We start from the raw sequence: 14,905 nt of genomic DNA, 5'->3' as shown, positions 1-14,905 counted from the left end.
TTCTGTTCATAAAGTAACCCATTAGAGTTTACTGGCCTTTTTTTTTTTTTGTAAAATATATATATATAAAATTAGTATTGAGAATCTAACATGATGACAGGATTGGACCATGCAGAAGGATGCACATGAAATGAGGAGTAACACATGGAAAGTAACTTGAACCTTATCGTCAATTTGTCAGCTTGGCTTGGGGGTCAGGGTTCTTTTTTCATGTGTTAGCTGCCATCAAAAAATGACTATTCCACTATATATAAATTTAAGTCCTGAAAGTCACCTTTTTGGGGTGCTGATTTTTTTAAGCAGGTATAGAATTTTTTTTTATTTAAGAAGTTGTTGATTGTGCTCCAGAATTTTCTTTACCAACGGCCTTCTATTAAATAACTCATCCTTGCACCTGAGGAGATTTCAGCATAGCTCTTTTGGTGGTGACTGTGGAACCAGTAGCAGTGTTTTTATAGCCTACTGTGAATAAGGTTAGAGAAAACATGTGTTTAAAAACATGTGCACTCGGGCTAAACTACAGGTTCCACCACTGCTACCATCAAGAGAGCTGGGCCAATGGGGAATTATGGGTCCAGATTGTTTATCTGCAGCATTGATTAGCCAGACCTGGTCACTGTAAGGGAAATTCTTGCTTCTGGATTAGTTGAAGAATGGAGCGTGATCCGTAGCTCAGATTCTTGAATACTAAAGACACATGCTACTATTCACTTGCTGAACCTCTGTTTTAACTTTAATGCTCTTGTTTGTCCTATATTAGGCTCTTATATTAAATTAGAGAATAAAAAACTTGCTCCAGAGTTTGATATTTTGCATTATAACTTTTTTTAACAGAGGTGATCTGAGTTACAAACTTCTGCAGGTAGAACAGGTATTAAAAATGATTACACAGCCATTACTATTGTAAATATGCTACTACAGAGTTTATTGGTGTTTCCTATAGGCACGACATAATTTTGGTTTGGTGGAGATTGATGGAATTCTGTATATTCTGGGAGGTGAGGATAGAGAAAGGGAGCTACGCTCTATGGAGTGCTATGACATTTATAACAAGACTTGGACCAAGCAGCCAGATCTGACCATGGTTAGAAAGGTAAGAACTACATCATAATTTAGAAAAGCATTATTGTTAAACTCTTTTTGAAGTCCCTATTCAAATACTTGCACTGTTTATATTACAGCTTTTACTTGAAGTCAATGAAAATAACATGGCGGGGGGGGAAGAGGAGTCTCCTCTCAATTTATAGCAAAATGTTGTTCTAAATCAAATTTTTATAGACGATGCAGTTTGGGTAAAACAAATGTCTTTTTCTTTGTATAGCTTTTATCTTTCCGTTGGATGCAAAATTCATGAATGGTGATTAATTTTAAAGTGAAAGAAGGCACTTGTGCTGGGCTTTTTTATGCATGTTTACTTGTTTAATGATACTGTCCTTTCAAAATAATGTAAAATATTATTTGGTCTGATCTTTTATATGTTATTACTAAAAATGAATAAAATTGAAGAAAAACGAGTGTAACTACATCAGTCTGACTAATGAACATTTAAAAGCTAATATATCCTACAGGTAATTCATCAGCTTTATTTTCTAAGCAAAGTGTTAGTAATGCACTTTTGTACAGTCAGCACATTTGGTTGAAGAGAACCTCAGGAATCACTGTAGAAGGTATAATAAATGGAAATAAATGAGTTTAAAATGTAGGAGTCACTGTACAAACTAAACTGCGGCCCAACGTGAAAATTGCTTTACTTTCACTCTTGGTGTACTATTATCCTTTGGACAGAAGTTAATGAGCTATTGGACTGTTTTGGACTGTTTATGGTGGTGGCCACAATCCATTGTAAGTCCTATATTTTTTAGCTAATTATAAGGAGCAGTTTTAGGGGATACTTGTTCTACTGTTTCTACAGAGTAATTCTAAATGAAAATGGGGTGGGTAACTCAGTGTGAACTTGTTTTCTTTTCTTTTCCAAGCAAACAAATGTTTTTCTTTTGCTGAAAACTAGACATTCAGTATTATTTATGTATTGTTAGAAATTGCTTCCTTACTGCTCAGATTGTGTTGTATTAATGAGACTGACTGATGACTGAACAATGACTTTGCTACATCTAGAACACTGAACATAGTCGGTTTAAGGTACTACAGTTTTCAACTTCTGATTTTTCTTTTTCTAAAGATTGGCTGCTATGCAACTATGAAGAAGAAAATCTATGCCATGGGTGGAGGCTCCTATGGAAAACTGTTTGAATCTGTTGAATGTTATGACCCTAGGACTCAGCAATGGACAGCCATCTGTCCGCTAAAAGAGAGAAGGTGAATAAAATGCACATGCACATCCAGGTTACAAGGACACTTTGTTTATCCTTTGAAACCAAAAATAATATGGATTTAAAAACATGGTCCAAACGCACTTATTTTTAAAGAAACTAATAGATTGTTAGTATCAATTTCAGTGTGGCAGTGTGTGTGTCTGACATTAGTGTATGTTTGCTAGTCAACAGCTTGTGCAGCTGTTTTAACACTAAGGCCTGGGTCATTTAGTAAATTGGGGCTGTTTTGTGCCACCCTGGTAATGCACAGCAGTCCTAAAGTTGGCAAAAGAGGCCTCAAGGTGGATTCCCTGTGTCTCACTTAATTGTTGGGTGGCGTGAAGCTGTCCTAGTAGCTACTACCCCAGCTGTAGTGCTGGAGAGGTAGTATGGGAAATGGGATAGCCAGGGCACCATGGTGTAGGCCCCAGTGATTTCTGGCTGCTGACACAGTCCTTTGGTGCTCCTATTGCTACTGCAATTTAGAGCAGTATTCTCAGAGAACTCCATGGTCAAAGCCACCTTTGACCCCTTTGCTCCTAGGAGCACTGGATACTTCTCAGTTGCAGCTGAGGATCTGTGACCAAATATGATTTGTTTCATGTAGACTCCTGATGTTGCAAGAATTACTCCTATTCTACAGGATGGGGGAAAAAATGGTATTGTGTCAGTATTTGAATTCATACTGAATTTGAACTTAGAACTTTGTTTCCAAAGAGATACTCTGTTGCTCTATTATTTTGTACAATGATTTTTAAGTGGTTTTAAATATTCATACTTGATCTGCTGAATATGAAAGAGGTAGAGAATTATGGTAAGGCATGTACAAGGTTATGGGTATACAGATTAAATATTATTTGTTTCCGTCTCCTTTTGGCCCTCAGATTTGGGGCAGTGGCATGTGGAGTTGCCTCAGAGCTTTACGTGTTTGGTGGAGTCAGAAGTCGTGATGATAATCAGGCTAGTGAGATGGTGACATGCAAATCTGAATTTTATCATGATGAGTTTAAAAGGTAAGTAGTTCTGGCTGTAGACCTAGAAAATCACTAATGCCTCTCTTAACCCCTTTTTTCCCCTTGTGGTGTTATAGAGCATTGCAATTCACGTAATTTTTCAACAAATGCCAATTATTCTTGTCCCTCTTACCTCAAAGAAACTGACCTAGATATTTCTACCTGTGGTATCAGTTTTACCAAAGGAAGTGGCTGTTAGCAAGCTGACGACTATGCATAATTCCTGGTTATTCATAATTTACAAGGGCTAATATCTGCTGTTTCCTGATTTATAGTGAAATAAGGAGAGAGAGAATGTGCTACAGTTCTTATAATCTGAAACAAGATTTGCCATTGTTGTCAGAAATTCTAAGAGTTGCAAGGGGTGAACTGGTGGGGATAGAGGGGATAAAAATGTTCATGTCTCAAGACCTTGTCTTTATATATAAAGACTTGTGGGCTTTCCATAGCATGAAAATAAAATAGTGGGATCTCGGTTGATTTTTATGTCTGAAGATGTAGATCTAAAGTGATATTGTCAGCTTCGGTATGACAATGTTTTACCTGTTGTTACATGTAAAACCCAAGATGACTATAACTGAAAGAACCTAAAAGAAAAACAACTTTTTCTCTATTTTTTCCAGTTTGTTTACTTTGTGTATAGTCTAACTATAACTGGTTTCTCCTGGTGCTTCCATGGTCCCTTCACATAGCAATACAGGGGAGAGAGGCTTTGGGAAAACTGTGATTATAAACCAACAAAAAATGGCAAGGGAGTTGGGGACTCAGAAAAGAAAGATCTAGCTTCTGAAATTGTGTTAAACACCCACCCCCACTGACTGCCATTCTTTTGTACTGAAATGCTTCCAGGTTGCATCTGTTTTTCAAAAGTTGTTTGGAGTAGGACTCCAGATCCCATGTTAACATGATAATTTTAAAGCTTCCAGCAATGTTGATTGATTCATGTTAAAGTTTCTAAAAAGTTTGGAAAAGCCTGACCTATCCAAATTTTGGATATGGATGGGATGACAGGTAAGTTGTTGTCACTGCTTCTTAGTGATTTTAGTACAAATGTTGGTAACTGGCAGTGGTTTAAAAATTCTTCCAGGGATGCCACTTTGAAGCAGAGACATTAGTTAGATGAGGGAACCACAGTAGATTCTATTCAACAGAGTAAAGCTATAACTATTCAGCACATTGAGTGATGGGGTTCTTACAGTAAGATTTGGTATTGATTCTTGTGAAACTAGTAAAGGACAAGGCAAATTAGTAATGCTTTAACTGTCAATGTTCATTAAACTTGTCAGATTTCTAAAGAATCTCTCTCAAGAATATAAGGTCAGTTTCCCTCTCTTCCTCTCCTCTCCCCACCCCCCAAAAAAAAAATAACCTTCCCTTTCATTTTAGTCATCATCTGGGGTGGGATTTCAGACAATAGCCTGTGTCTTGCCGATGCCAATAACTGAGAGTGAATTTAGGGACCTGCACTTCTAAGCATCCTGAAACACAAGTATAAAATTATGCCTAGTTTATTGGTACCTGCAAAAATGGAGAAATGATGAAGACCAAAAATTTGGCCCATAGTCCAGAAGTAAATGATGGTAATATTCCAGCTTTGTAACTTATACTTCCTGTCTTGGACAGTACGGTAGCTTCAGTCACCAGAGCAAGAAGGGATAGTTTTTTTTTGTTTTTTATAATGCTGTTTACCAGAAGAGGGTGCTATATTACCATGTGATATTTTAGTTGTATAAATCTTGATAATGAAGATAAGCAGTCATGGAGTATTTCAAATATATTCAGAATGCTGCGTAACTTGAATATAGTTCATCTTAGTCATTTAAAGCATTTTAGAGCCCAGTGAAGTTGTAACTATTGCAGTTGCATCTATTTAAAAAAGACTGTATACAAAGAGGCTGCATTTTACAAGACAAAACACTTTTTATAGTGCCTCAATAGTGCTCATATTCTTTGAAGAAAGATTGCTGGTATAATTAAATGATCGTGTTTCTGATATAATACAGTGTGTGTTAAGTTTCAAAATGAGGGTAAGTTGGCTACCCCTGGAAAAACATGTAAAGCTGTCATTTTTCTCATCTAATTCAGCCTTGTCCATTCCTGCTTTTCATTACCTGAGTTTGAGTGGAAAGATGAATTTAAATAATTGTTCAAATCTGTGAATAGTATATTCTAATAATAAAAAATATGTACTGCTTTGCTTGGAGTACAGGATCTTCCACTTGTGTCATATAAAATATGTGCTTTGTTATATACATCATTATAACTTCACTAAAACTCTGAGCATGGGTTTTGAATTAATTGGGTAACATTTGCTCCTCATAGTACAAACTGATTCAACAGTATGTCATTACTATGATATACACAAAAATTACATCTTTACCTGTTTGCCTCTAATTAATCCATCTTCTCTTAACTGTCATTAGATAATTTACTTGTTCACACAGTAAGGGTATTGTGAAGGAAATTGCATACTTTGAAGATGCCTCTACAAATAGACGTCTCTTATATAAAGGAAAAGAAAACACATCTCAGATCCCAATTACATTAGAAAGACAGTACACGTCAAAATTTTTGTCTAGTTAAAATGCATGGATGATATTGGACCCACTTATTTTCTGACTAAAGCTGCAGTATGTTGGTGTGTATGCATGAGACTTATAGCTATCCAGAGTGTTAGGTTTAAGGAAATATAATTGGGATTTCGCCTCTGTGTTAAATGGAGCAGCAGCAATGAGATTAGTGCATAATACACATACTTTGGCAAGATCCTTACAAAAAATCTTTTGGACTTTTCTTTTATCTGTTGATTTTTGTGTACTGTACCACAGCGAGCCAATTACTGTTGTGTAGACAGAAACTAAATGTTTTCTCTTCTCTGGCACTTGTGATGATAGCAACATCCCCTTGTACAGTTTGCTGCATGAATAAACATCTTTAGACTATTGACTGGAAGATTCTGACTTTCTCATTGATATGTTCATAGCAGGCAATCAAATTGTAAGTGGTCCCCAACAATGAATTAAAAAAACAACAACAAAAATTTTGCCTGTTTTGGCCCAACAGCTCTGAGAGAAGCATTAAAGTGACAGCTGCTGCATACTTGCAGATCATGGCAATTTGAGGTTAGTTACAGGTAGCAGATGCTGGAATAGTCTGTACATTGTCATGAAGTACACCACCTTTGTGAATGGAAACAAATATTTCTCAATAAATCCCCAGCTGTCAACTTAGCCATTTGATATTAATAATATTTATTACTTATATAGCAACATATATGTGCAGGATTATCCAATCCCCTTCCTACAGCCCTCACCCCTTCATTCTAATTCTTCATTTTGTGAGAATTTGGGCCTCATTTTTGTTATCTGCACAGGCTGACCTTTACACCCACAAGAAGCCCCAGGCTCAAGGGTGCATTGGTATGGAAGCAGCAGGTGTGAACTGAATTGCAGGAGTGAGGCCTTAATTTGTTAATGCCTTTACCTCACTCTGCCAGTAGATGCCACATGTGGTTTTAGTGTTCATAGTTCTCCCTCTGCCCCCACCCAAATTAAATATCTTTTTCTGTTGTCACAAACTTTTATAATGCCTAGCAGTTTGCCTACATCTCTTCATACCAGATGAGGCATTTTAGAAACAAATGTCTAAATTTGGGACCTGTACAAAACTTAATTATGAAGACAACTAATAAAATAGCTTTCAGAGCATTTAAAGAGAAGCAAGGTGGAGTGTCAGCATAGATTGTAATATGATGTGGATAAGGTTAAATAGTTTTAGTAGTCCTCATGATGTCTTAAGTGTTGCTATATCTGAAAATCTCACTTTTTAAAATTCTAAATCAATTTGGTTTTGGAATGATCTTGCATCTAGGTATATGAATTTAACTGACGATATGTAGGTAATGTATTTTGCGCTCTAGGTCTCTTGAGATTGTTCTATAATCCACATTGTTTGAGTTTGGTCGTGAACTGTATGTCCTAGTTAAAACAATATGGATATATTTAGATAGTTTTAAAGGAAGTTTTGAAAAGATGGGGTGGGGGTGGCTTTGTGATCTAGCATCAGACTTTGTGTCTGAACTTTCAAGACCCACAGGTCAAGGCAACTCAGTCTTTCATCCCTCCAAAGTTTTATCTGTTGAGTGACATCCAGCTCACCCTGCTGTATCAGGTGTGGGGATGGGAGAATTTGGGTGATGACTTTAAGCAAAGATGTTGTCTGTTTAATGTGAATATTTGGGATCCTATGGCTCCATTCAGAAACTTACAGAGTGGCCCTAAATCTTGCATAAGAATTCTTCATTCCTCCAACATGTTGTGCCACATTCTGAAAGAAAACTGACTTCCTGGCTTCTGCCCTCTACCTCATAAATTGCTGCATTGCACTGGTTCTCTGTGCACTGGTTTTAAGCTGCTTTGATAGTGTCTGGGTTGAAAGGCACTATTAAAATGTGTGAATTTTGGGTTTTTTTATTTTTTGTTTTAGAAGTGATGCCTTTTTAAAAATGACTGACTAATTTCTATAATATTCCAGTATTCGATAGAGAGAGAAGCATTTAAATAGGATGTGCATGGATTTTTTTTTTTTAATTTGCCACAAAATATAACCAGAAGCAGAAAAATACTCCCATGAAATCGACAAGGATGTCTTCAGTATCCTGGAGATAAAGGAGATCTGGACTTTGCATAAACATATAAACTAAAATTGAAAATAGATACTTTTATTTATAAGGATTGTGTTCACGGTAGGTACACACTTTAGACAGTGTATTTTTAATGTAAACTGCTGTATTCTGTCTCTGTACTTCACTTTTAATTCAGAATTAGAACCCTTACCAATTCTTATGAATTACAGCTGTTTGGGCTATCTCTTCTTTGTATTTACGAATTGCTTTAAAAAAAAATGAAAAGCTTCCTCTCCCTCCCCTGTCATCTTCAATGGAAACGTACGAACATATGTTGTAGTCTTACATGCCTTATCATCTATCAGCTCTGTCTACAGTTACAAAGAAAGCTGTCACCTCCTCTTCCTTCAGTTTGATTTCAGCAGAACCATTTACAGAAAATAAGTGCACAAAAGAGTAACCTTACAAAAGCGTACTTTGTAGCTCTTGAACATTGTGACCTTCTCAGTACAGTATATTTGCATACTGTGCAAACAGTAGGCAAATAAGCAACCTACAGTAAGTTGGAATCTAATCAAACTCTGATGAAAAATGACCCCTTGCCCTTCCTGTTTTTGTTGCTTCCTTGCTTAACTGTTAAAACTGCTGTAATTGTTCCTGAAAAGTTTTTGGCTATTTTTTAAATATGTAATTTTCATGAGCAATTACAGCTTCTATTATTTCTATTTTTGGTTCCAATCCACAGTAGAAAAGCTGTTGGGCTCTCAGCTAGTTTTAGGGTCACATAGGCTCATAATCCTTAAGTTTCTGGTGTAAATGAACCCAAAAGCTTAACTGATTCACATGATTTCCTAGCACAAACTGACATAAGATCCATTAAGAAAGAACATGTTTTCAGTGTAGTTGTGAACAGTTCTCACACTTCTGCATAGTCATCATACCTTTCTGTATTGGTGTACTTCCTATGGTTGCCAACTTTGGTTGGATGAATTCCTGGAGATTTCATCACAACATAATCTTGAATTCCTGGAGACTCCAGGCCAATCCTGGAAGATTGACAACCCTAGTACTTCCTCCTACTCAAAGTAGTCTTATTTTTTATTGTAAATCAAATTAAATTTTCCCATCTTATTTGCCTGTTGTTCAAATTCAATTTTTTTGGTCAGTTTATCTATATCTAATCCAGAAGTAGATTCTCAGATGTATTGAAAATATTAGTATGTCCATTCCTTGCAGTAGATATAAGCAAAAATGAAATCTTAGAATCTATGCTTCCCTGACTCTCCTTTAGTGAAGGAGGTGGAAGAGCCAGTGAAGCTGCCCTCCTAAAGTGTCTGCTCTGTAGGGGGATAGCTGATGGTAGAAGGTTGCTCTTCTGCCCATCTCTCTTCAGGTGCAGCCATAAATAGGGTGACCAGACAGCAAATGTGAAAAATCGGGATGGGGGTGGGGGGGTAATAGGAGCTTATATAAGAAAAAGACCCCAAAATCAGGACTGTCCCTATAAAATTTGGACATCTGGTCACCCTAGCCATAAATGACAGCTATAATGAGATCTGGTGCTTTCTGCAGAATCCCCTTCATTCATTCAAAGAGATGTAAAACTGCCAAAAACACTAGGTGGTTGTTTCGATACAGCTCCCACAGGGGTACAGAAGGGAAACTGTGTTTGCAGCAGAGGGTGTTTGTCTGTAAAACTCTCTTCTGATTCACAAGTTTGTATCCTGTAGGATACTGTTAACACAACTATTCTAGTAGGCCTCACAGTTGAGCTTTTCTAGAGTGCTGTGATAGGAGAAGTTGTTTCATTGTGAATGTTGTCCTTGGGCTCCTGAAGAACTGGCTGTGGTTTTCTCCCTGTACATGAGTTACATTGTGTATGTGGTTTGTTTTTGTTAAATAATGCGAGATTCCCAGATGTTTTACCAGTTGCTGCTATATAAAGGATTAAAGCCCCACCATTTTAAAGTAACACTGCAGTGGTGAATTAGACCTAAAAGTCCCTTTTCCAGGTTATAGTGATTCACTATAAGTTTCCATGGGAACTAGAGTGAATAGCCACAAGCAGAGTAATTGGAGCTTTTGTAAATTTCAGCGGACCTTGAAACCTATATGTGTAGACTTTGAGACCCAATAGGCTGGTAAAGTCTGCGTCAAGTTAACTTGGGGGATGGAGAGAATCAGGCAGAGCAGATATTTGTATCCACCTTTCATAAAAGTTGTGTGGGGAGGGCTAAGGGGTGGGAACAAACTAAAAAACCCAGCCTCTCTCTATACCATACTACCACAGCTGAGATCAGTGGAAGCACTGAAGCTGGAGCTTCCCTTGGTCCATAGGAGGGAGCTGTTGGCAGGCTGTTCTGTGTAAAGGCGGGCCCAGTGAGTTTAGAATTTACTTATCCATCCATGTTAACTTTCAAGGCACAATCGAAAGCTCATCATCTTAAGACAGCACTTGAGGAAGGCTGATGTGGCAGGAGTGTGAATGCAAGCTGGAGGAAAGAAGTCCTGTCACTGACATTAGTGTCAACTCTAGTTGGACATGCTGGTGGGTTTTTTTTATGCACTTTAACACCACCACCTCCCAGATCCCTCGAAAAGGTAGCAGTTGCAATGTGTATTACATATGTTGCCTGTAAACAGTGGAAAGAAAACTACCATCCATCCTGTAATAATTCAAATGTTTCAAATCAAGTAGGGAAACAATGTAGTTATTACTCTATCAGTGAACCTTCTATAGACAAACCTCAATATTGCATAACTGAATTGCTGATTAAGTGAATGCAATATATACATGGCAGTTTAGAACTAAAATTATGAGTTTAAAAGGGCGCGTTATTCAAGGTGAAATGATGCAACAGCTGTTGATGGTAAATTATGAGGTCTCCTGATTGTGCTGCTACACCACTCTTAAGTTTGAACATCTGTTTCCATTACAGGCACATCTTTCTCAGGGATTTATAACTGTGCTATAAAACTTTACTCTGGATGAAACTTTGAATGAAGTGTAGCGGCCCAGAAGCACTTTTCTAAAGATATTTCCAAAGTAGTTTGAGCCCATTAAACAGTTTCAACACAGAGGCAGATACTAAAAATTTTAGCCCACTAACTGGTGTGCTTCCCCCCTCCCCCCTCCGGTTTAAAGGTTGGCCTTCTGTAAAGGGATGGTTTTTAAAATAAATTATTTACAGCAGTAGCACTGACCCTGATAATCCACTGGTATGTTTACCAAGGTGTTCCAGACCAGTGGTGATTAAAAAGGATATTTTGGAGAGATTAAGTGACTTGCCCAAAAGAAGCCAGGAATACAGCCTAAGTACTCTTACCCCTGTACCTGAGCACAAGACCGTCCTTTCTCCTTGTTTTAAACAAAGTATGATGCTATTTGCTTGTTTTAAAGATATAAATCTGAATGTACTGAATCGTGAGACTGGAGTGAGCTTCTGTCATATGATACAGAAAGCTCAGAGCAAAGTAGAAATGTAAGCATCTAATTCTTAGTTTTAATCGGCCCTTACAAATAGTTCTGTTTCCTTGTAAAGTAACATATTTGTTTATCAAGCTCCCCTCAAATTGACTGAGTTGAATCAAGAAAGAATTACTTTTGAGTAACAAATGGGGATAGTACAGGTATACAAAAGAGTCAGCAACATCTGTGGGGATTTTTTTCCTTAAATCTCCAGGCATTTTATCTAAAATCTTCAGGACTCCTATGGATTTTTATTTTTTCCCTCAAATATTCTTGTCCTTGCCCATATTGTCTTTTATGGCTCTTGTAAAGTTACTTTTAAGTAGTCTTGATGCTGCTGCACTGAACTGTAAATAGAAGTACATCAGCATCTGTAGAAATGTGGCAGGAATCTGTAGAGGTTTACTTCAAAACCATGGAAGAGACAATTAAATTGGCAGCTCTGTACTTCAGGTATTTTTGCAAGCAGACAACTGTATAAACCAGTCTTGTCAGCATATTTGTGATGAATACACATTAGTTTTCTGGCTCGCAAGGGTATTTGTAGGAACAGTTGGTCTTCAGTCAGTAGGAAAGTCAGACTGAGAGAGCGTTGAAGATGGGGATCCCTTTAATGAGAAAACCAGCTGTGATTCCTAATATTTCAACGGGAGTGGAAACCAAATAGAGCATGATATAAAATTGGAAAAACTGTCTTCCTGTCCGAAAAGGCTAGACGTTTCATTCACTTACCAAAAATCCTCCTAGCAGTCTCAGGCCACGTCCAGACTACCCGCCGTATCGGCGGGTTAAAATCGATTGCTCGAGGATCGATATATCGCGTCTAATCTAGACACGATATATCGATCCCCGAGCGCACTTATATCGATTCCGGAACTCCATCAACCCCAATGGAGTTCCAGAATCGACAGGGAGAGCCGCGAACATCGATCCCGCGCGGTGTGGACGGGTGAGTAATCCGATCTTAGATATTCGACTTCAGCTACGTTATTATGAATAACTTCAGTTATTCACGTAGCTGAAGTTGTGTATCTAAGATCGATTTCCCCCCCTCTAGTGTGGACCAGCCCTCAGAGTATCTACTGTCCTGTTCCTGGTTGAAAAATAAAACCCATCAACTGCTGCACACTTCTTAAGTAGTAATTTACTTCTGACGATGACTGAGTAGGACTACAAGGTTGGCATGAGAATTTTAAGGGGGGAGATACGGGGAGTGTCTGGTAACAAAAGCATAGTATAAGAGCTTGCTATTTCCTGTACTGTGTCCTAAAATAAGCACAGATGTAAAAGCAAGTATTAGACTGAGACTTTTCAAAGCTTGCTAAAGTCTTGTCTACCCAGGGAAATTGACCAGCATAGTTGTTGTGAAATAAGCTATTTCAGAATAGCTCCCCATGTGGATTTCTGGAATAACGTCCACACAGGGAGCTGTTGTAGAGTAACTGAATAGCTTATTCTACAATATTTTTGCTGATAGACAAGGACTAAGGAACTTGGATGCCCAATTTCCAGTGGGAGCCTCTTTCTAAAATGTTAGTTTGCATGATTTTGCTTAAGTTTATAATTGGTAAAACTGTTTGTCAAAAAGCTTCTGAGTTTTTAGCTCACAGATCTTATCAATAATTCATATACAAATTTTTTGCCTTTTCTTACAGGTGGATTTATCTAAATGATCAGAACTTATGCATCCCAGCCAGTTCTTCCTTTGTGTATGGAGCTGTACCTATTGGGGCCAGTATTTATGTCATTGGAGATCTTGATACAGGTTAGAATCAGAACTAGTAACTTCAAGTTGCTTGTTTTCTTCTAATTTTCTTAAGTTTTTTAAAATTATTTAAATTGACTTCTTAGAATAAAAGAGTAAGATTTCATATTTTGGTCCAGGTTTCAAGATTGAGTCACATTGTGCTCTCAGTTGCCATTGGCCTTCGGGGGGAGGGAGTGGTGTTATATTAAATTAACTGATAACTAACAGCAGAATTTAGCCTTTTGACTGGAAATCCTACTTTTGTATTTCTGAGCACCAACATGATCTAAAATCCCTCAGAAGTTTTAAGAATTCTTTTAGGATATTTTGGTTGAGTACTGCTGCTAAGGTTAGGAAAATAGACCAAGGCTAATAGCAAGTTCTTGGAATTGTGTGTGTACAATATAGAAGCAACCTCATTATCTGTTCCTCAAAAACATTATCATTGGTAGGTCAGCAACTCTGTGCATCTGACTAGCCTACAAATTGAGTAACAATAACAACTTGTAGTAGGATTATGCTGTGGAGGTTTCTGCAACGATGTCATTGCTTCTTTGCACTAGTAAATGTTGCTAAGAGAATATATACTAAGGACAATCACCACACATTTGAAAGAAAGGGGAATAATGAAGTTATGTAGGAAACTTTTTAGAAACTAGTGTTACAAGTTTAACTAAACACTAGTTTATCTCTTCAAGATGTAATATTTTACTTTTGAATGAAAAAAATCCTGACTCTTGATATGTAACTGAGTAGATTATAGCTTTAAAGCAAAATGGCAATGCTGAAGAAGAGGAAGAATGAGGAAAAAGCAGAGAACCATGTTCTAAAAATAATTTTTCTAGAAACTATAAACATTTATAAATAACTTTTTTTTTTTTTATTTCTCAAGAAATTCTTAAGAGACAGATGAACACATTGAATATAATAAAAATCTGGGAGGTAATTGTTTGTAAACATGGCAATGAGTGTTTGTACTTTCTTAGTACTGTTATAAAACTATCTGCATAACTGATCAAAAGCTTAGTTTTTCACATAGGGCTCTTTTTTCCTAAGTATTTTATAAATGTCCAGTTTACATCTGATGCACGGAGTTGCCAAGTAAATACTAAGAACTCTCTATAGTAGTTTAAAGGAAGAAGAGCAGATACCCATGGCACTTCCAGTAATGATTAGAGTGGGATACTGGTCTCTGAAACATTAGGAAATTAGTTCAGTACATCCTGTATAGGATATTGATTTGTACATCCAAAGAACTTATCTTTAGCTTCTGAAGTATATGGACCTATTCCTTACTTGTGGTGAATGTCTCACTTTGTTTTCCACATGTTTTTTCAATGGCCTGTATTATAATTATTTGTTTTGGAATGTGCCCAAAATGATGATCTGTCACAACAGAAACGAGGCTTCATATGAACATGACATACATATTTTAATCATAATTGCAAAACCTTTTTTTCCTGGATGTTCTCTTTCACATGGAATGCTCCATCTTCCAGCAAAGAACCCATCCCACTGGTGTATTGAAATCCTCAAACACTGTAGCTTCTAAAATTGGCATTGTCTGTACCAAATGTTTTGAAACTAATTACTCTTGATGTCACCTACCTCTTACTGGTTCTTACCTGGTTCTTGAAAGATTTTTAATTTACTTTCATGGCTACCTATGTGTAGCTGAACTTTCAGAAAATAAGGTAAAATGGATCCCAAATTTGTTGCTGCTCTTTCCTTAGTTTTGTT

The 14,905-nt window shown here is 37.1% G+C and overlaps 1 protein-coding gene across 1 annotated transcript in view; it reads left to right on the top strand.

The window, feature by feature from the left end:
• Window positions 1–14,905, top strand: part of GAN (gigaxonin) — a 53,228-nt gene that overhangs the window by 22,515 nt on the left and 15,808 nt on the right. Inside the window, exons 7-10 of the mRNA XM_050923010.1 lie at window positions 944–1,093; window positions 2,180–2,316; window positions 3,197–3,325; window positions 13,074–13,183. Coding sequence (XP_050778967.1) covers window positions 944–1,093; window positions 2,180–2,316; window positions 3,197–3,325; window positions 13,074–13,183 — 526 coding nt within the window. The remainder of the gene's footprint in view (window positions 1–943; window positions 1,094–2,179; window positions 2,317–3,196; window positions 3,326–13,073; window positions 13,184–14,905) is intronic.

This window comes from Gopherus flavomarginatus, chromosome 14 (assembly GCF_025201925.1).
Source record: "Gopherus flavomarginatus isolate rGopFla2 chromosome 14, rGopFla2.mat.asm, whole genome shotgun sequence".
Classification (NCBI taxonomy): domain Eukaryota; kingdom Metazoa; phylum Chordata; order Testudines; family Testudinidae; genus Gopherus; species Gopherus flavomarginatus.
The sequence above is the reverse complement of the archived record's forward strand: the minus strand, read 5'-3'. Positions and strand labels throughout refer to the sequence as shown.